The sequence below is a fragment of the Hemitrygon akajei genome, chromosome 9 (genome assembly GCF_048418815.1).
Source record: "Hemitrygon akajei chromosome 9, sHemAka1.3, whole genome shotgun sequence".
NCBI classification, from domain to species: domain Eukaryota; kingdom Metazoa; phylum Chordata; class Chondrichthyes; order Myliobatiformes; family Dasyatidae; genus Hemitrygon; species Hemitrygon akajei.
The window spans coordinates 157101102-157120847 of NC_133132.1; the positions used below are offsets into that span (position 1 = coordinate 157101102).

At 43.0% G+C, this 19746-nt stretch overlaps 1 protein-coding gene across 1 annotated transcript in view; it reads right to left on the reverse strand.

The window, feature by feature from the left end:
- The window catches only part of clvs2 (clavesin 2), a 126005-nt gene that overhangs the window by 84369 nt on the left and 21890 nt on the right, over positions 1-19746 (reverse strand). The window contains exon 2 of the mRNA XM_073057369.1: positions 9534-9708. Within this exon, the coding sequence (XP_072913470.1) occupies positions 9534-9708 (175 nt within the window). The remainder of the gene's footprint in view (positions 1-9533; positions 9709-19746) is intronic.

Sequence of the window (19746 nt, forward strand, 5' to 3'; positions counted from 1 at the left end):
CTCAATGATGAGCATTTGAAGAGGTTGGTCATACAGTCATAGAAAAGTGCGGCCCTTTGGCCCATCTAGTCCATGCTGAAACTATGAAAACTGCCTACTGCCATGAAGCTACACTGAGATCATAGTCCTCCATACCTCCACCATCCATGTATCTATCCAAAATTTACTTAAACTTTGAAATCTAGCTCGCATGCACCACTTGTGCTGGCAGCTCATTGCATGCAATTTATCCCCTCATATTCCCCTTAAACTTTTCACCTTTCAGCCTTAACCCATGACCTCTGGTTATAGTCCCATCCAACTCTGTGGAAAAAGCCTGCTTACATTTACTACATCTATACCCCTCATAATTTTGTATACCTCTATCAAATATCCTCTCAATATTCTACGTTCTAAGGAATAAAGTCTAAAAGATTGGTTAGACATCACCTACCATGCAAGAAGCCATGCTGACTATCCTTAATCAGTCCATGTCTATCCAAATACTTGTATATCCAGTTCCTTAGAATACCTTCCAATAACTTTCCCACTACTGATGTCAGATTCTGCCGCCTACAATTCCTGGTTTATGTTTAGAGCCTTTCTTAAGCAGCAGAAGAAAACTGGCTATCCTCCAATCCTCTGGTACTTCTATTGTTGCTAAGGATGATTTAAATATCTCAGCCCTGCCAGTTTCTGCACTTGCCTACCGTAGGCTTCAAAGAATCACCTTGTCGGACCCAACCCTGGGGATTTATCCACCCTGATTTGTCCCAGAACAGGGAACACTTCCTGCTCTGTAATTTATATAGGGTCCATGAAGTTACTGCCACTTTGCCTCACTTCTATAGACTCTGTGTCCCTTTCCTTAGTAAATAATGATGCAAAAAAAAAGTAAGATCTCCTCCATCTTTTTTGGCTCCACACATGGATTACCAATCTGATTTTACAGAGGTCCAATTTTGTCCCTTGCAATCCTTTTGCTCTTAACATATCATGTAGAAACCCTAAGAATTCCCCTTCACCTTGTCTGCTAGGGCAACATCAAAATTTCTTTTAGCTCTTCTGATTTCTTTCTTTAGTGTTCTTTTGAATTTCTTATATTCCAAAAGCACTTCATTTATTCCTACTTGCCAATATGTATCTGCTAGACACCTCCTTTTTCATTTTTAACCAGAGCCTCACTAACTCTTGAAACACAAGGTTCCCTGCACCTGTTACCTATATCTTTTATTCTGACAGGCACATACAAGCTTTGGTCCTTCAAAATTTCACTTTTGAAGGCCTCCCACTTATCAAGTACACCTTTGTCAGAAAGCAGCCTGTGTCAGTCCACATTTGCTATATCATTTCTGATACCATCAAAATGGTTTTTTCTCCGATGTAGAATCTTATCCCACAGACCAGACCTACCTTTTTGCATATATACTTTGAAATGGCATTCTGAATGGTTGGTGATAAACCATATCAGCTCCTGCCTGAGAAGAGACATGGACCTGCTCCAGTTTGCTAGGAGCAACAGGTTCATAGCAGATGCCATCTCATTGGCTCTTCACTGGAACATCTGGAGAGCAAAGATGTAGACAGCAGGATGCTCTTAATTGACTACAGCTCAGCACTCAATACCATCATCCCCTCAAAACTAATCAATAAGCACCAAGACTTTGGCCTCAATACCTTCTTGCACAATTGGAAACTGGGTTTCCTTGCTTGTAGACCCCAGCCAGTTCGGATTGGTAACAAAATCTCCATGGTCTCCAACAACACAGGCGCACCAGAGGGCTGTGTGCTCAGCACTTCCCTCCACCAACCCCCTCTGCTCCATTCACTTTACACCTATGACTGTGTGGCTAAGCACAGCTCCAATGGTATTTTCAAGTTTGCTCATCTCAGGGTTGATGCATGGCCAAGTCATTAAGGCACTGGTCTAGTGATCTGAAAGTCGCTAGTTCGAGCCTCACCTAAGGCAGCGTGTTGTGTCCTCAAGCAAGGCACTTAACCACACATTGCTCTGCGACAACACTGGTGCCAAGCTGTATCGGCCCTTGCCCTTCACTTGGACAACATCGGTGGCATGGAGAGGGGAGACTGGCAGCATGGGCAACTGCTGGTCTTCCATACAACCCCGCCCAGGCCTGCACCCTGGAAACTTTACAAGGTATAAATCCATGGTGTCACGAGACTAATAGATGCCTATTTTTATTAATCTCACCATATACATTATTAATGTATATGGTGACATAAAAGTATTTTGATAATACATTGAACCTTTGAACTTTGAAAGAACTTAGAAGACACACATTAGTTGTGACCTACAGTAAGTTTTTTATTCAGAGAGTGGTAAGTGCGTGGAATGGGCTGCTGGCAACGGTGATGGAGGCGGATACGATAGGGTCTTTTAAGAGACTTTTGGATAGGTACATGGAGCTTAGTAAAATTGAGGGCTATAGGTAAGACTAGTAATTTCTAAGGTAGAGACATGTTCCGCACAACTTTGTGGGCTGAGGGACCTGCATTGTGCTGTAGGGTTTCTATATTTCTGTGTTTCTAAATATGAAATTGTGCTTTGCACACCTAAGGAGCAATATCTTTAGTGTCAAACCCATTTACATCTTCCTCTAAAATGAAAACATCTACAATTATCTCACCTAATTTCAAATTGTTTCCACTATTGTTTATTCCATTAACTTCAATTTTTCTCTGGAATGAAAATGTTTCACCATCAACTAACTCTATTCCCAATCAACCATTTTGTTGCATCAACAAAAATGAGATGAGCATAATTTGCCTTTTACAGATCCAGGCTGCATTTCTTTTGTTATTCCATGTAACACTCCATTTTCTCCAAAATTATTGCTCTCAGCAACTTCTCCTCAACAAAAAAAAATTAATACCTTTCCAGAAACTTTCTTCCAGTTCATTTTTATGAACAGTGGATTAATTTGAGCAATTTTCTAATATTCTGGCAATGCTCAATATCCAAAGAGGACCAAATAATGATTCATGAATGCTTTGCTTTTGCATGCCAGAAGGTTTGGTACTGGGGCCTCAACTTCTTACCCTTCATATAACTGGCTTGGATGGAGGTAGCAAAGATGGTTGCAGATTTGCTGATGACATGATGGCGAGTAGGAAAATAAAGGTGAGGAGAACATTAGCAGACCACAAAGGGTCCTGGATAGTCAAGGTGTATCGGCAAAGATTTGGCCAAGTGGGGAATGTGAAACAGTCCATTTTAGAGGGAGAAAGAAAAAACTAAACATATTATCTAAATGGTGGGAGGCTGCAGAGTCTGAGATTGAGGAAACTGGATGTGATAGTGGACTACTTACACAAGGTTGTATCCAGATAAAGATAGATGAAGCTTTTTTTTTTACCGCTGTCAATGATTGTGAGTCTTTATAACTCTCTCCCTCAAATGAAAATGGAAACAGTGTTTAGATATTTTTGAGGTGAAGGAGGTTGAAAGGTTATTTCAGAAAGGAATCCAGATTTGGTGCTACAGTAAGATGAACTACAATTTATTGAATTATAGCCAAAATCCACAACCAATGTATTATATTTTTCCATTATGCATCACTCTAGTAATGAATAGAATTAAGGAATAAAATTACCAATAAATGATACAATGACCATTGCTGAACTACACTGAATGCATAAGAAGGGTCATTGATACACATGGGTAAAAGTGTTCCTCCATTCTGAAAGCACTGTTTACAGCAATAGACTCAGTAACGATGGGGCAAAGGTGCATGAGTGAGCATGGTAATGAATTCACACAAACATTCTTCCAATGAATTAATATCTCCATGGATGAATTCACACTCAACCATTGGATAGGCGATAATATTGAAACAAAAGTGAAGAACTTCCCACTTTGCTAGATTTCCTTTTCATTGATTTGTCATAGTACCACTGCTTTCAAAGAAACTATTTCACTTCTGTGGGTTCTTCAGAATCGCTATCATCAACTCTCCAGGTGTAACACCTTCCAAAGTAAAATGTTTTGCATATACAGGAAGATTTGGGCCTGTAAAAGTCTCACGTTTTCTCCAAAGTGTCTCCTCAACTATTCACTATCAAAATTCACCATTACAGAGCTTGCATTGTAGAGTTATAGAACACTATCAGACAGAAACAGGCCTTTTGGCCCATCTACTCCATGCCAGACTATTAATCTTTCTAGTCCCATTGACCTGCACCTGGATCTTAGCCCCCATACCCCTCCCAGCCATGTACTTAACCAAATTTTTCTTAAATTTTGAAATCAAACTTGCATCCACCACTTACGCTGACAGCTCGTTTCCACCTCTCTGAATGAAGAAGTTCCCCCTCATGTTCCCTTTAAAAATATTACCCTTCACCCTTAAATGGCCTCTAATTCTACTCTCGCCCAGCTTCCGTGGAAAAAGCCTGCTTGCACTTTCCCCTATCTATAATACTCATTATTTTTTACACCTCTATCAAATATCCCCTCATTCTCCTACACTCTTGGAAATAAATTTCTAACCTATGCAATCTTCCCCTCTAACTCAGATCCTCAAGTCTTGGCAACATCCTTGTAAAATTTCTCTGCACTCTTTCAAGATCATCTGGTCTTTATTAACATAGGCATATAAAGGTTCAAAGGTTCATTTAATATCAGATTATGTACACAGTATATAACCTGAAATTCATCCTATTCACAGATATCCATAACAAAGAAACCCACATAGAATGAATGATAGAAACAAAAAACCCCAAAGTTCCCACTCCCTTTGCACAAGCAACAGCAAGAATATTGCCCCTCGCCGCCCATGCTAGCAGAAGCACCAACCTTCCCAAACACCCCACCATGCAAGCAACAGCAGGAGATCCCAAAATGGTCCTTGATCCAGAGACCATCAAACGACAGATCATAAATCAGCACTTCAGTATCTCAGAGTCAGGCTCTCTTTCCCAGTGAGGGAGGGAGAAGTTGCTACCTGCAACAACAAGAGCGGAGACCAGCAATTCGCTGCTCTGATGTTACAGTCTTCCGCATTGCTCCTCCAAGCCCTCCATCTCATGGACCGGCAGGCTCTCACTCTCCAATGAAGAAGAGAGAAAGAGAGAGAGAGAGAGAGAAAGAGATGGAGAGAGGGCGGGAGAGAGGGAGTGAAAGAGAAAGAAAGAGAGAGAGAGAGAAAGAGGGAGAGACAAGGAGTGAGAAGGAGAGGGAGAGAGAGAGAGGGAGAGGGGGAGAGAGTGAATCACTTGAGTACTGGGGTCTTCCTCTAACAGCAGCTGGAGTTAAGTAAATGCACTGCCTGTTGTTTTGATGTTTCAGTCTCTCATGACGCTTCAGTCGGTGAAATCGGCGAGGAAACAGGTTGACCATGTGGCCACTACCTGACTTTCAACTTCCAGGCCTGAGGGTACATGACTTCCAGGCCACTCCTGGAGATAGCAAAGCGCAAGGCCGCACAGTCAGTACAAAAACCCAGCCCACTGGAGTTCATGTTAAATCAGGGTAATGTTCTAATCCATAAATGATCATCCTAATAGAAGCTTCTTGGATGAAATAACTGTCCATTCAGACAGCTGGAAATTGAAATCACCATCAATGGATTGACTATTCATTATATAACTGAAGTAAAAATGAAGTGAATTGTGATGTGTGTCATGGTGCTAATCTAGCTTTCACTATATGCAACTCCCACAAATTGTACATTTCGCAAAATTTTAGATTTTCTATAGTTACGTAAAAATAGATTCTAACTGCAATCTGCTCCACACTGCACACTTTTGGCTTCAACTCAGATGGATTTGAGGATGGAGTGTTGGGCAGTGGATGAGTAAATTCCTCTCAGGAGGTAGATGGGACACTGAAATAGTTGTGCCTCCATATTAAGTAAAACTTTACTTTCAACACCCACAAGGATTATTTCCAATACCTTCTAGACCGCAAGAATTTAACTGAAAATGGAGTAGCACTCTCCATTGAGAACTGCTTGCAAGCTAGAAGGAGCAGAAGTATTTCCTCCACAGTACCACCACCATTGACTACAGATATAAGACCATAAAACCATATGATATAGGAGCAGAATGAGGCCATTTGGCCCATCAAATCTGTTCCACCATTTCATCATGGCTGATCCATTTCCCTCTCAGCCCCAATCTCCTGCCATTTCCCCATATCCCTTCATGCCCTGACTAATCAAGAATCTATCAATCTCTGCATTAAGTATATCCAATAACGTGTTATGTATTTGATATTTCAATAACGTTTGAGTAATCTTGGTTGATTAAGCATTTTTGTTCATTCAAATAACTCATTCCTGGTTATATGTATAAATACATGAATTGCATATGTCATCACACTACCACATGATATGTGCGCACCTTGCTTCATGTTAAGTCAAACTACATCCATATTTTTTGATTCCCATGAGTTTCTTTGAATTGGTTTAATGCTTATAAAATGCAAAACGTAACAACTTGGCCTCCATAGCCTCCTGTGGCAATGAATTCCACAAATTCACCTCTCTCTGGCTAAGGAAATCCCTCCTCATCTCCATTCTAAGTCGACGTCCTTCTATTCTGAGGCTGTATCTTCTGGTCTTAGACTCCCACACCATAGGAAACATCCCCTCCACATCCACTCTATTGAGGCCTATCATCATTCAATAGATTTCAGTGAGGATATTACCTAACCACACCCACAGAATTGCTTGTGCACATATGCAACCTCTTTCTCACACACTTCCTGTCTCAGAGTTAGTAGCAGAGGCACTTAGCATGTCTGACAGCAGCTGGGGAAGAGAAACAGAGTTAACGTCTCAGGCCAGGGGCCCTTTATTGCTCTGTTTCTTTTTTCACTGCTGTTGACTGATGTGTTCAGTGTTTTCAGCATTTACAGCGTCTTTTGATAAATTTTCAGCACAGTCTCCCTATCCCTGGGTTAAGCACTTGTAAATACTTTCATCAGAACAACAAGGGACTGGACATTCAGATATTCTTGATAATCATTATACGATCTACAGTCACTTCCATGTACTGTGTGACATTTGCATAGGTTAAGTGGCTCATTCGCTGATTGTGAAGCATTAAAGATTCAACAGTATCAACTATCTTCTTCCATCATTATTACCAATGAAATCGCTTTCTTAAAACATTTTAAGAAGATACCCCCATTCCTACGTCTTGAATCAAAATGAAAATAGGCAATTGTCCTGTTTTTCATAAAAATACTGCTGTATTATTGAAAGTACAATTGCTAGCAAATAAATTATACTTAAAAGTTGTTTAGAAACATAGAAACATAGAAAACCTACTGCACAATACAGGCCCTTCGGCCCACAAAGCTGTGCCGAACATGTCCTTACCTTAAAACTGACCAGGCTTACCCATAGCCCTCTATTTTTCTAACCTCCATATACCTATCCAGGAGTCTCTTAAAAGACCCTATCGTTTCTGCCTCCACCACCGCTGCCGGCAGCCCATTCCACACACTCACCACTCTCTGCATAAAAAACTTACCCGACATCTCCTCTGTACCTACTTCCAAGCACCTAAAAACTATACCCTCTCGTGCTAGCCTGGGAAAAAGCCTTTGTCTAGCCACATGATCAATGCCTCTCATCATCTTATACACCTCTATCAGGTCACCTCTCATCCTCTGTCGCTCCAACGAGAAAAGCCGAGTTCACTCAACCTATTCTCCTAAGGCATGCTCCCCAACCCAGGCAACATCCTTGTAAATCTCCTCTGCACCATTGTTTGTCTCACCATTTGCAGAATTGTGTCGAAAGATGATTATTAACAATTCTATTTTGTTACGCAAGTTTTATACCAGTTAAAAACAGAATCATCACAGAATTTGTTGACGTAAAAAGGCCATTCAGTCCGTTGTGTCTATCCCACACCATTTCCCCTGTTCAGCTCTCAGCCTACAGATGGTCATATGGACCTTCAAGTGCTCACCCAAGTACATTTAAATGCGATAGCAAACTCCACTATACCTCAAGGAAGGACGACTTACATCTTCAGTATAATTTGAGTGAAAGAAGATTTACCTTGGCAACACTAATTGAGCACATCCACAAGGAACAATTCCACAAGAAAGCAGCATCCCTCATGAAAGTCCTCCACCATCCCGGCCCTGCTCTCTTCTCACCACAGGCAACAGGAAGGAGGTACAGAAACCTTAGATCTCACACTACCAAGTTCAGGAACATCAACCACCAAGCTCTTAAACCAACATGGATATTTTCACTCATCTCAACAGTGAACTGATTCCACAATCTATGGACTCACTTTCAAGGACTGAACAACTTGTGTTCTCGGTATTTTTTCTGTGGGGAGGGGGCTGTATTTACACAGTTCATTTTCTTTTGCACATTTTTGTTTGTCAGTTGTTGTGTGTAGTTTTTTTTATCAATTCTGTTGCATTTCTTCACAATGCAATAAAATGAACATCTGAGTAGTATATGGTGATATAAATGTACTTTAATAATAATTTACTTTGCATTAGAACTTTGGTTCTAATACTATGAATTAACTTAAATTTATACCACTCATTATCGACTGCTGTCAGAGGAAATACAGTAGATTCTTCCTAATAACAAAGAAGGCATTACAGCAACTATATTTCATTCGGAGTTTGAGGAGATTTGATATGTCACCAAAAACACTCACAAGTTTCTCCAGATGTACCGTGGAGAACATTCTAACTGGTTGCATCACCATCTGGTGTGGAGGGAACTACAGCACAGAATTGAACTAAGCTCCAGAGAGTTGTAAACTTAATCAGTTCCATCATGGGAACTAGCCTCCATAGTATCCAGGACATCTTCAAGGATTGTTGCCTCAGAAAAAGGTGATATCTGTCATTAAAGCCTACAATCACCCAGGCCTTGTTCTCATTGCTACCAAAAGGAAGGGGGTACAGTAGCTTGAAGCCACTCTATGATTCAGGAACATCTTCTTCTCTTCTGCCATCCGATTTCTGAATGGACGTTGAACCCATGAATACTACCTTACTTACAATGTTATTCTATTTTTGTACTACTTATTTAACTACTTAATATATGAATACTTACTTACCTCTTGAAACTATATTTTTAACCCTCCAGTCTCCACCTCGCATCTAGCCAACTGATACCATGATGCTGCCCATATATCATTGAAGCAATGTGATATGATTCCTTCTCCCTAGACGTTGTTCAATGTCTTCTTCTAAAATTATCCATCATAGACACTGTGTTGAATTAATTTACCAGAAACCAATATTAATAAAGATAACCTGGATAATAAAAACTGAAGGAAGACTAAAGAGTGCTGTACGAGAGCTACAGAATAGTTATCCCAGAAATGAAAACCATTTTAATCTGTTTCATTTTGTTCTGCAGTTTTTTGCTTGTACTAAGTACCAGATGCTTTTCCTGGGGATAATTCAATTAAACATTTAAAGTATTTTGTTCTTGAAATTTAATTATCACATCAAAAACAAATTATAACATTGGACAGTGCAATATTTTGTACAATTTGCAGTCACATCAATTGCTACCATTATAAAAAGAAAACAGTTTTACCTGTAATCCTTCAATGGCTAATCGGAGCATACTTGGTGTTAATTTGGAGGCTTGCTTGAAAGTAAAGTTGCTCCAGTCTATTATCAAAATAAATCCATTCACTTGAAGTTCCGGGTCTTCAATCATTGCTTCCAATGACAGCAGTATAGAACGCAAAATATCTATAAGGGTATATCTGAAAGTGGAGACACAATTAATTGTATTTGGGACCTTTGAAATGGACAGCAAACATTTCAATCTTGCGATTGAAGTAAGATAACTATTTGGTTTTTCTATTTTTGGGGATAAGCATAATTATGATTATTATTTATTAACAGTTCAGAATATCAGAAAAAAATCCTTTAACATCTAGACACCAATTGGTTTTTCAGAGCAACCAACAACTTAAATGAGAATATATATGGTAATATATACACTCCATGGCCATTTTATTAGGCACACTGTGCACCTGCTTTTGCAAATATCTAATCAGCCAATCATGTGACAGGAACTCAATGAATAAAGCTTGCACACATAGTCAAGAGATTCAGTTGTTATTCAGACCAGACATCAGAACGGGGGAAAAAAAAGGGATCTAAATTACTTTGACTGTGGAATGATTGTTGGTACCAGGTAGGGTGAGTATCGCAGAAAGTGCTGATCTCCTGGGATTTTCACGCACAGCAGTGTATAGAGTTTACAGAGAATGGAGTGGAAAGCAAAACACATCCAGTGAGTGGCAGTTCTGTGCATAAAAAAGCCTTGTTAATGATACTGGTCAGTAGAGGTTAGTCAGATTGGTGCAAGCAGACAGGAAGGTGATAGTAACTCAAATCACCGTGCGTGTTACATCAGCATACAGAAGAGCACCACACATTGAGCCTTGCAGTAGATAGGCTCCAGAAGCAGAAGACAATGAAGATACACTTAACGGCTACTTTATTGCTTTAACATCTGAATCTACGAATCTGAGACTTTTAGCTTAAACCTAAAATTTAAAATCTGAAACAATAACTGATCCACCAACACTCTTTAACAAAGGAAAATTGCCTTTTTTTTTGGTAATGTATGCATGATTCCAAATCTACTCTGATGTGGCTAATTCTTGTGGAAATAAAATAAGAATAAAAGTAGATAGTTCTCGAGTCACAGAGCACAGAAACAGACCCTGCAGCCCAACTCATCCATGCTGACCATTCTAAATTAGTTCTATTTGTCAGTGTTTGACCCATATTCCTCTAAACATTTTCTATCAATGTAACCATCCAATTGTCTTCCCGCTTTTCTTCTTGTACCTGCCTCAGCCTTCTTCCCTAATACCTTGTTCCATATACATAAGTACTACTCTTTGTGTGAAAAGGTTGCCCCTCAGTCTCGTATTATTATTCTATGTACTATAATTACACAACCCTGGGGAAATGACTATCTGTAACTCTCTCACCAGGGCTCGTACACCAACTTAAGTTGTTCACTAACTCTGCCAACAGTCATCTGAATCAGTGGTGAGAAGGCCACCTTTCAGAAGCAGTGTATGTCTAGGGATGGTATGATTTGGGGTTGAACCAAACAGGACCATTGGGACATTCCGATTAAAGGAACCTCCATTTGAGTGAATGCTGCAGAAATACTGCTCATAAACAGTTATTGGTAACCCAGAAATGACAGATTTTGCACCAGCATGATGTTATATAGAAAGTATAATCACCAATTTTCAACCTTATCAAACAGTTACTTGAAAAAGAAAAAGGGCCCAATACAGTTAAACCAGTCTAAATATACACATAAATGTTGGAGCTCATTTTGGTAGTAGCTGGGTGTATTGTTTTACTCACAGGACTGAACTCTCATTACCGATCACAGGTAAAACTTCCTTTCTTAGAATCCTTCGCCACACAAAGCCCTCCTTCCAGAGATGGGATGCTTCAGGCATTTTCTCTGATGCTCTTCTCATCGCACCTCCCACCAAAAAGCCCCAAACCAGACTACTGTCGTTCAGGAATCTCTCCCTGCCTGGCTCTATAGGAGCTTCTCACCATTCCACAATCCTGATTGGTTGACAGAACGCTTCTAAGTTGGACAACATGGCTCCTTATCTTTAGCTGAAACCAAAACATTCTTACCAGCAAGACACACTGCTTTTACATAAACTGCTAAAATAAAATACTTCACAGCATAGCAGCAGAAATCTTAACCAGGGTACTACATCATTTTATATATCTCTAGAAGATCACACTTTAATCTCCTATGCTCCATGGAATATCGTCTTAGCTTGCCAAACCTCTCCCTATAACCCAATCTCTCTATTCTTGGCAATATTCTAACAGGTCTTTTCTGTACTCTTTCCGGTTTAATGGCATTTTCCCATACTCCAAGTGTGCCTGACCAACGTCTAGTACAACTGCAACATAACATCCCAACTTGTATTCTGTGGTATACCTGTCTGGACACGCCCCTCTGCTGACTGCTCCTGTGGCTCCTCCCACAGACCCCTGTATAAAGGCAATTGGAGGCACTGCTCCTCCCTTAGTCTCCGAGATGCCGTACTCCGTTTTGCTGCTAATAAAAGCCTATCGTTTACCTCCCGTCTCTGAGAGTTATTGATGGTGCATCAATTTTATTAGCAGCAATTTTAAAACATGGAGAGCATCTTACGACCAGACAGATTGGATCTCGACCCACAATCCCAGGAAGCCGGCGACGCTTTCGAACTCTGGCTAGCATGCTTCAAATCATACCTGGAGGAGATTCATGTGACCGACCCTGCCACGATTCGAACACGGCTGCTGCCAGTCGCAAGTCCGCACAGTGTTGCTTCTGTGGACTCGAAAAGCACCCCCGAAAACGCTGCCCGGCCCAAGAAGCTACCTGCTCCAGCTGCGGAAAGAAGGGCCACTTCACCAAGGCCTGTACGTCCAAACCACGAGCGGGGTCGAGCAGAGCTGCATGCGAGGCATGGGGGTCGCCATCTTGGTCGCCGCCATTTTGCCTGCCCGCCGTGTGCGAGGCATGGGGGCGGCCATCTTTGTCGGCGCCACCTCGCCCCGCCTCCGACCCACGGGTGCTTACCGGGCACCAAGACGGCGATTCAACTCTGGCCTCCGTGACCCTCGACCAAAGCGCTCCATACCAGCTCGCAAGGTCAATGATGGACATCCTGGTGGAGGGGCACAGGACTAGCTGCCTGTTTGACATGGGCAGCACTGAGAGTTTTATTCACCCGGACACGGTGCAATGCTGCGGACTCGTGACACAGCCGGTAAGCCAGAGGGTCACCATGGCTTCTGGATCGCATTCCACAGACATCCGGGGGGGTTGTGTAGTGACATTGGTGGTGCAGGGCACAGAATATCGGGACTTTGCGTTACTGGTCATGCCTCCACTGTATGCCCCTGTGCTATTGGGGCTCGACTTCCAGAGCCACCTGAAAAGTGTGACAATGGAGTATGATGGGCCCCTCCCACCAATCACTGCCAGAAATCCTCGGTTTTGTGGGACTTCGTCATATACCCCGCGACTGATCACACACACACACCGACCCGCACATCCCACCCAGCACCATGCCAACAGCCGCGCTACTGACACCACTTGCAGCCTCTCCACCCTCAAGATCCCTCCCCCACCGCTGTTCGCCAACCTGACCCCCGACTGTAAACCTGTGGCAACTAAAAGCAGGAGGTACAGCGTGGGGGACAGGGCCTTCATTGTCGGAGGTGCAGCGGCTGCTCAGGGAGGGGATCATCGAGCCAAGCACAAGTCCTTGGAGGGCCCAGGTGGTCGTTGTTTGGACCGGGCAGAAAAATAGGATGGTTGTGGACTATAGCCAGACCATCAATAGGTTCACGCAGCTTGACACGTACCCCCTACCCCGCATCGCGGATATGGTCAATCAGATAGCTCAGTACAAGGTGTACTCGACCATAGATCTGAAATCCGCTTACCATCAGCTCCCCATCCGCCCGGAGGACTGCCCCTACACCGCCTTCGAGGCGGGCAGCAGGCTCTATCACTTCCTGCGCGTCCCCTTCGGTGTCACGAATGGTGTCTCTGTCTTCCAGAGGGAAATGGACCGGATGGTGGACCAGTGCCAACTGAAGGCCATGTTCCCATATCTGGATAACGTCACCATCTGCGGTCACGACTGGCAGGATCACGACACCAACCTCCAACGATTTTTCCAAGCGGCCAAAGCTCTTAACCTTACCTATAACAGGGACAAGTGTGTGTTCGGAACCACCCAACATGCTATCCTTGGGTATGTCGTGGAGAACGGGGTCATTGGCCCTGACCCCGACCGTATGCGCCCCCTGTTGGAACTCCCTCTTCCCACCACACTCAGAGCCCTCAAACGGTGCCTGGGCTTCTTTTCCTATTACGCCCAATGTGTCCCTCACTACGCAGACAAGGCCTGCCCCCGGTCAAGTCCACCACATTTCCCCTCTCAGCCGAGGCCTGCGCGGCCTTCAGCCACATTAAAGGGGACATTGCCAAAGCAACGATGCATGCGGTGGACGAGACCATTCCCTTCTAAGTAGAGAGTGACGCCTCTGACTTCGCACTGGCTCCTACCCTCAATCAGGCAGGAAGGCCGGTAGCATTCTTTTCTCATACCCTTCAAGGCTCTGAAATTCGGCACTCCGCGGTGGAGAAAGAAGCCCTGGCCATAGTGGAAGCTATTAGGCACTGGAGGCACTATCTTGCCGGCAAAAGGTTCACCTTGCTGACCGACTAGCACTCTGTTGCTTTCATGTTTAGCAACCAACAGCGGGGCAAAATCAAAAATGATAAAATTTTGAGGTGGAGAATAGAACTCTCCACCTACAACTATGACATCCTGTACCGGCCTGGAAGGCTCAATGAGCCCCCTGATGCCCTAGCCCAGGGAGCGTGTGCCAGCGCGCAGCTCGACCGGCTATACGCCCTCCATGCAGATCTTTGCCACCTGGGAGTCACCCGACTTTACCATTTCGTGAAAGCCCGGAACCTGCCTTACTCCCTTGAGGAAATCAGGACGATGACCAGGGACGGCCAAGTCTGCACTGAGTGCAAACCGCACTTCTACCGTCCTGGTCACTGAATTATAGGAAAGATATCAATAAATTAGAGAGAGTACAGAGATGATTTACTAGGATGTTACCTGGGTTTCAGCACTTAAGTTACAGAGAAAGGTTGAACAAGTTAGGTCTCTATTCAGTGCAGCGTAGAAGGTTGAGGGGGGATTTGATCGAGGTATTTAAAATTTTGAGAGGGATAGATAGAGTTGACGTGAATAGGCTGTTTCCATTGAGAGTAGGGGAGATTCAAACGAGAGGACATGATTTGAGAGTTAGGGGGCAAAAGTTTAAGGGAAACATGAGGGGGTATTTCTTTACTCAGAGAGTGATAGCTGTGTGGAATGAGCTTCCTGTAGAAGTAGTAGAGGCCAGTTCAGTTGTGTCATTTAAGGTAAAATTGGATAGGTATATGGACAGGAAAGGAGTGGAGGGTTATGGGCTGAGTGCGGGTAGGTGGGACTAGGTGAGATTAAGAGTTCGGCACGAACTAGGGAGGGCCAAAATGGCCTGTTTCCGTGCTGTGATTGTTATATATATGTTATATGTCCTGAAAAGGCTCAACTTATCAAGGCCACCCGCCCCTTTGAGTGACTGAGTTTTGACTTTAAGAGCCCCCTTCCCTCCACCAACCGCAATGTCTACTTTCTCAACATAATCGAATAGTATTCGCGGTTCCCCTTTGCCATCCCCTGCCCCGATACCACTGCCACGTCCGTCATAAAAGCCCTGCACCAGCTTTTCACTCTGTTCGGATATCATTGCTATATCCACAGTGATAGAGGGTCCTCGTTTATGAGTGACGAGCTGCGCCAGTACCTGCTGGCTAGGGGTATTGCTACTAATAGGACCATGAGCTATAATCCCCGGGGGAATGGACAGGTGGAGAGGGAGAATGCCACTGTGTGGAAGGCCACACTCTTAGCCCTTAGGTCAAAGGGATTGCCGGACTCTTGATGGCAGGAAGTCCTCCCCGAGGCACTCCACTCCATCCGCTCCCTGTTATGTAAGTCCAACGATGCCACCCCTCATGAGCGACTCTTTTCTTTTCCCAGGAAGTCTGCCACTGGGATCACCCTACCGGCTTGGCTGACATCCCCAGGGCCAGTGCTGCTCCGGAAACATGCGAGGAGCAATAAATACTCCCTGATGGTCGAGAGGGTTCACCTACTTCATGCGAACCCCCAGTATGTCTACGTGGTCTTACCTGATGGGTGGGAGGACACGGTCTCCGTCCGCGACCTAGCGCCTGCAGGAGCACCAAACCCCTACCCCAAACACTCCACGGTGACTATGAACCCCGTACCCACCAATGTATATACCCACGAGACACTGCGCACACCAAGCCCTACACAGACTCCTCACGACACTCCCATACCGGGCATCTCGCACATGCATGAGGTATTACTGACGCCTAACGGGCTGGCACCTCAAGTCAGGCCGGAGCCAGCACAACCACCGTCACCGGCGCAATCACCACCAGTGCTACGTAGATCGCAGCGACAGACTCGACCACCTGTTAGACTTAACCTGTAAATATACTTGTAAGAAACTTCGCCCCATGGGGACTCGCTTTTAAAACAAAGGGGGGGGGGGGGTGAATGTGGTAAACTATGTATACCTGTCTGGACATGCCCCTCTGCTGACTGCTCCCGTGGCTCCTCCCACAGACCCCGGTATAAAGGCGATTGGAGGCACTGCTCCTCCCTCAGTCTCAGAGATGCCGTGCTCCGTTTTGCTGCTAATAAAAGCCTATCGTTCACCTCCCATCTCCGAGGGTTATTGGTGGTGCATCATATTCACAATGCCCTGACTGATGAAGGCTGGCGACAGAAGATCACAGACACAAGAGATACTGCAGTTGCTAGAAATCTAGAGAAATACACACAATATGCTAGAGGATCTCAGCTTAAACATCTGCCAGTTATTCCTATCCATAGATGCTGCCTGGCTTGCTGAGCTCCTCCAGCACATTGTATGCAATACATCAAAAAAGTCATCGTCATTACCCTTTCTACCTGTGAAGCCACTTTTAGAGAACTATGTGTTTGTATTCCCAAATCCCTCTGATATACAACACTACCTGGGCCATTACTCTGCACTATGAAAATCCTCCCCGGGTCTGACTTCCCAAAACCTTGCACTTAACCTGAATTAAACTCCATTTTCCATTCCTGGGCCCATTTACCCAGTTAATTAAGATCCCGCTGTAATTCTTAATATCCTTCTTTACTGCCTGCGATACTTCCTATTTTAATTTCATCTCTAAATTCATTAACCATTCACAGGTTTTCAGCATAGATATCAAATACAAAGAACTTGAAGGTAGATCAGACCCAGTCAGATTTGAAAATGACACCATTCCTGCTTGAACTGCCGAGCACTTGTATCCCATGTTTTCCTTTTCTGATTTCCAGCATCTGCAATATTTTGATTTTGCATGAATGATGAAAGACAGTTAAATAACCAGCAAGAGCAGTGTGCTCATCCGATCCTCATTCCATCCTGCGTCACAGCAAAATCCAATGTGTGAATGAAAAGGAAGATGAAACATTTACAAACTCCTTCAGCCAGAACTCCAGAGTGAATGCTTAGGCCTCTTTCCCAGCTCCGCACAAATACCAACACTTCCACTAAATGTTGTACTGTGCAAATAGCCCACAAATGTAGTACGTGTATTTTGATTCTCTTTAAGATCGTCATAGTCCAAACTAACAGATTATAAACACTACCATGACTTCAGTTATATTTTCCTGCCAATATTTTGCTCATAAAGGATTTTACTTTCCGGAAATCATTTAACTCCTGTTTTAGACACCAAGGGGTCAATTTTAATTTTGTGTAATGATGTAAAATAGTAATAAAAATCAAGGATGATGCAAAAGTCGTGCCAACATGCTACTACGTGTTTTATCAGATACCATAATTTAGCTTTAGGGGCAGAATGAACAATCATAGCTCAAATTGATTTAATCACTCATGTGATGTAGGTATTACAAACAAGACCAATATTTAATAGCTATCCCTTATTGATCTTCATTCCTTGGATAAATTAGTCATTTCAAGACTTTGTGGGATGAATCAAACATCACAGTGGATGAATCAGCATCCATTTAGTGGCCACCTTATTAGGTGCCTCCTCTGGACTGAGTGTTTGTTTGTGGTTTTCAGCTTTTGGAGACCCTCAACTTCATTGTCCAACATGTTGTACGTTCAGAAATGCTCTTCTGTTGCCGTCTTCCTGCCAACTTGAACCAGTCAGGCTATTCTCCTCTAGGCACTTTTTCCCGTGGAAGTTTGTTTGTTTGTTTGCACCATTCTCCTGTAAACCCTAGAGACTGTTGTGCATGAAAATCCTAAGAGGTCAGCAGTCTCTGAGCCATTCAAACCACCCCTGTCTGGCAGCAATAATCACTCCAGGGTCAAGGTCACTTAGATCACATTTCTACCCCATTCTGATGTTTGGTCTGAACAAAAACTGAACCTCTTGACCATGCCTCCATGCTTTTATGCATTAAGTTTCTGCCACATGACTGGCTGATTAGATATTTGCATTAACGTGTGAAAATAAAGTGTACAGCGCATGGGTCTGGACTGGGATTTCAGTTTTTGAAAATGTCTACCTTCTTACATTTTATATCTCTGCATCTTTAGGGATTAAATGCACAGGGATTTTCCTAACAAATTATTGACAGTCTGAACTCAAGTGCAATCACTGCAAATTACTTTTCAGTTGTTTGTGCATTAATCAGCAAAACAATTTTTGCATTGGTTGTAGTAATGGCAAGAGGTAAAGAAAGAATTAAAAGAATTAGATATCTTTCATCTTTAATTTTTGAAAGAAGTGCCTTAGGTCCCACACCACCAGGTTCAGGAACCCTTCGATCATCAGGATCCTGATCCAATGGGATAACATTACTCACCTCAATAAAAAAAATGACTCCACAACCTATGGACTCACTTTTAAGGACTCGACATCTCATGCTCTCAGTATGAATGAACAAATTAATTAAGTAATTAATTAATGTATTTGCATAGCTTGCCTTCTTTTGCACATTAGCTGCCTGCCAGTCTTTGTGTATTCAATTGTATTTCTTTGTTCTACTGCGAATGCCACAATAAAATGAATCTCAGGGTAGCATACAGTGACATATACATACATGGATAATAATTTTACTTTGAAAATGCTTGTCAGGTGTGAAAAAGATTAAATATGATCTCAAATCTTTGGAATGTTGCTTTATGTAGGAGTCATGTATTTTGTGCTGCACATTTATTATGTATATTATGATAACTACTAGTCACATTTCGTATTCCTGCTTATTTCACAGCAGCTTGTAGCTTGGCACCAACAGAGGTCATATCTTTGCTGACCGCAATACTATTTAATATCACTTCAAGATTGTATGTTGCTAATTGCTAATAACAGATTGAATAAAGGATTTGACTCTTTGGAAAAGTCATTTTTTTTTGGAGCTGAGGGTGAGTCGCTAAAGTATAACAACTCGGTCTGAGGTCCCAGGCTGGCAGCAATTGTGTTGCTTTGATTTTGGATCTATTTTTTGACGCTACATTTTGTCAGCAAAGATTTCAACAGTTGTACCAAGTGAACAACAGCATTCAGACCAGCCTGGAGCAGCTTGTGACAAGAATGACCCGCTTTGCTGTCTCACGCTGTGTGTTTGGATTTGAAACATAGTTTTGTAGTGATCAAATGTTGCCGTGTCCAATTGCTGGACTGGAAAGGCTGTGATAATAGTCAGTTCCCCGGGGGAAATGAAAATATTTTTGATGTCAAGAAACAAGCTGTGACAACTGATAAGTTACAGGACGGTGTAAACACTAAGGACAGCGTGTCTGAGGTGCATGGAGCATATTCTGTCATTAGAAAGATGTCCCATTTGTAAATATATCCACAGAAAGATATTCACTTGCTACACATTAAAATGGAGGCTGATTTGGCTTAGTTATTACTAAGACACAGGTATTGTGGGATAAACATGCCTTGGAGGCGGCACAGCTTTGAAGAGATGAAGAGCAGCTTCAGAGGAAGATAGGGCAGCTTAAGTTGCAGGAAGAAGTTGCAGCCAAGATGGCTGAAGCTGAAGTGCTAAGGGCTTCAAGTGCCATGCATTCTAAAGGTGCTCTAGAGTTGAGAGTTCCTATGTTGACATTGCACAGAGAAA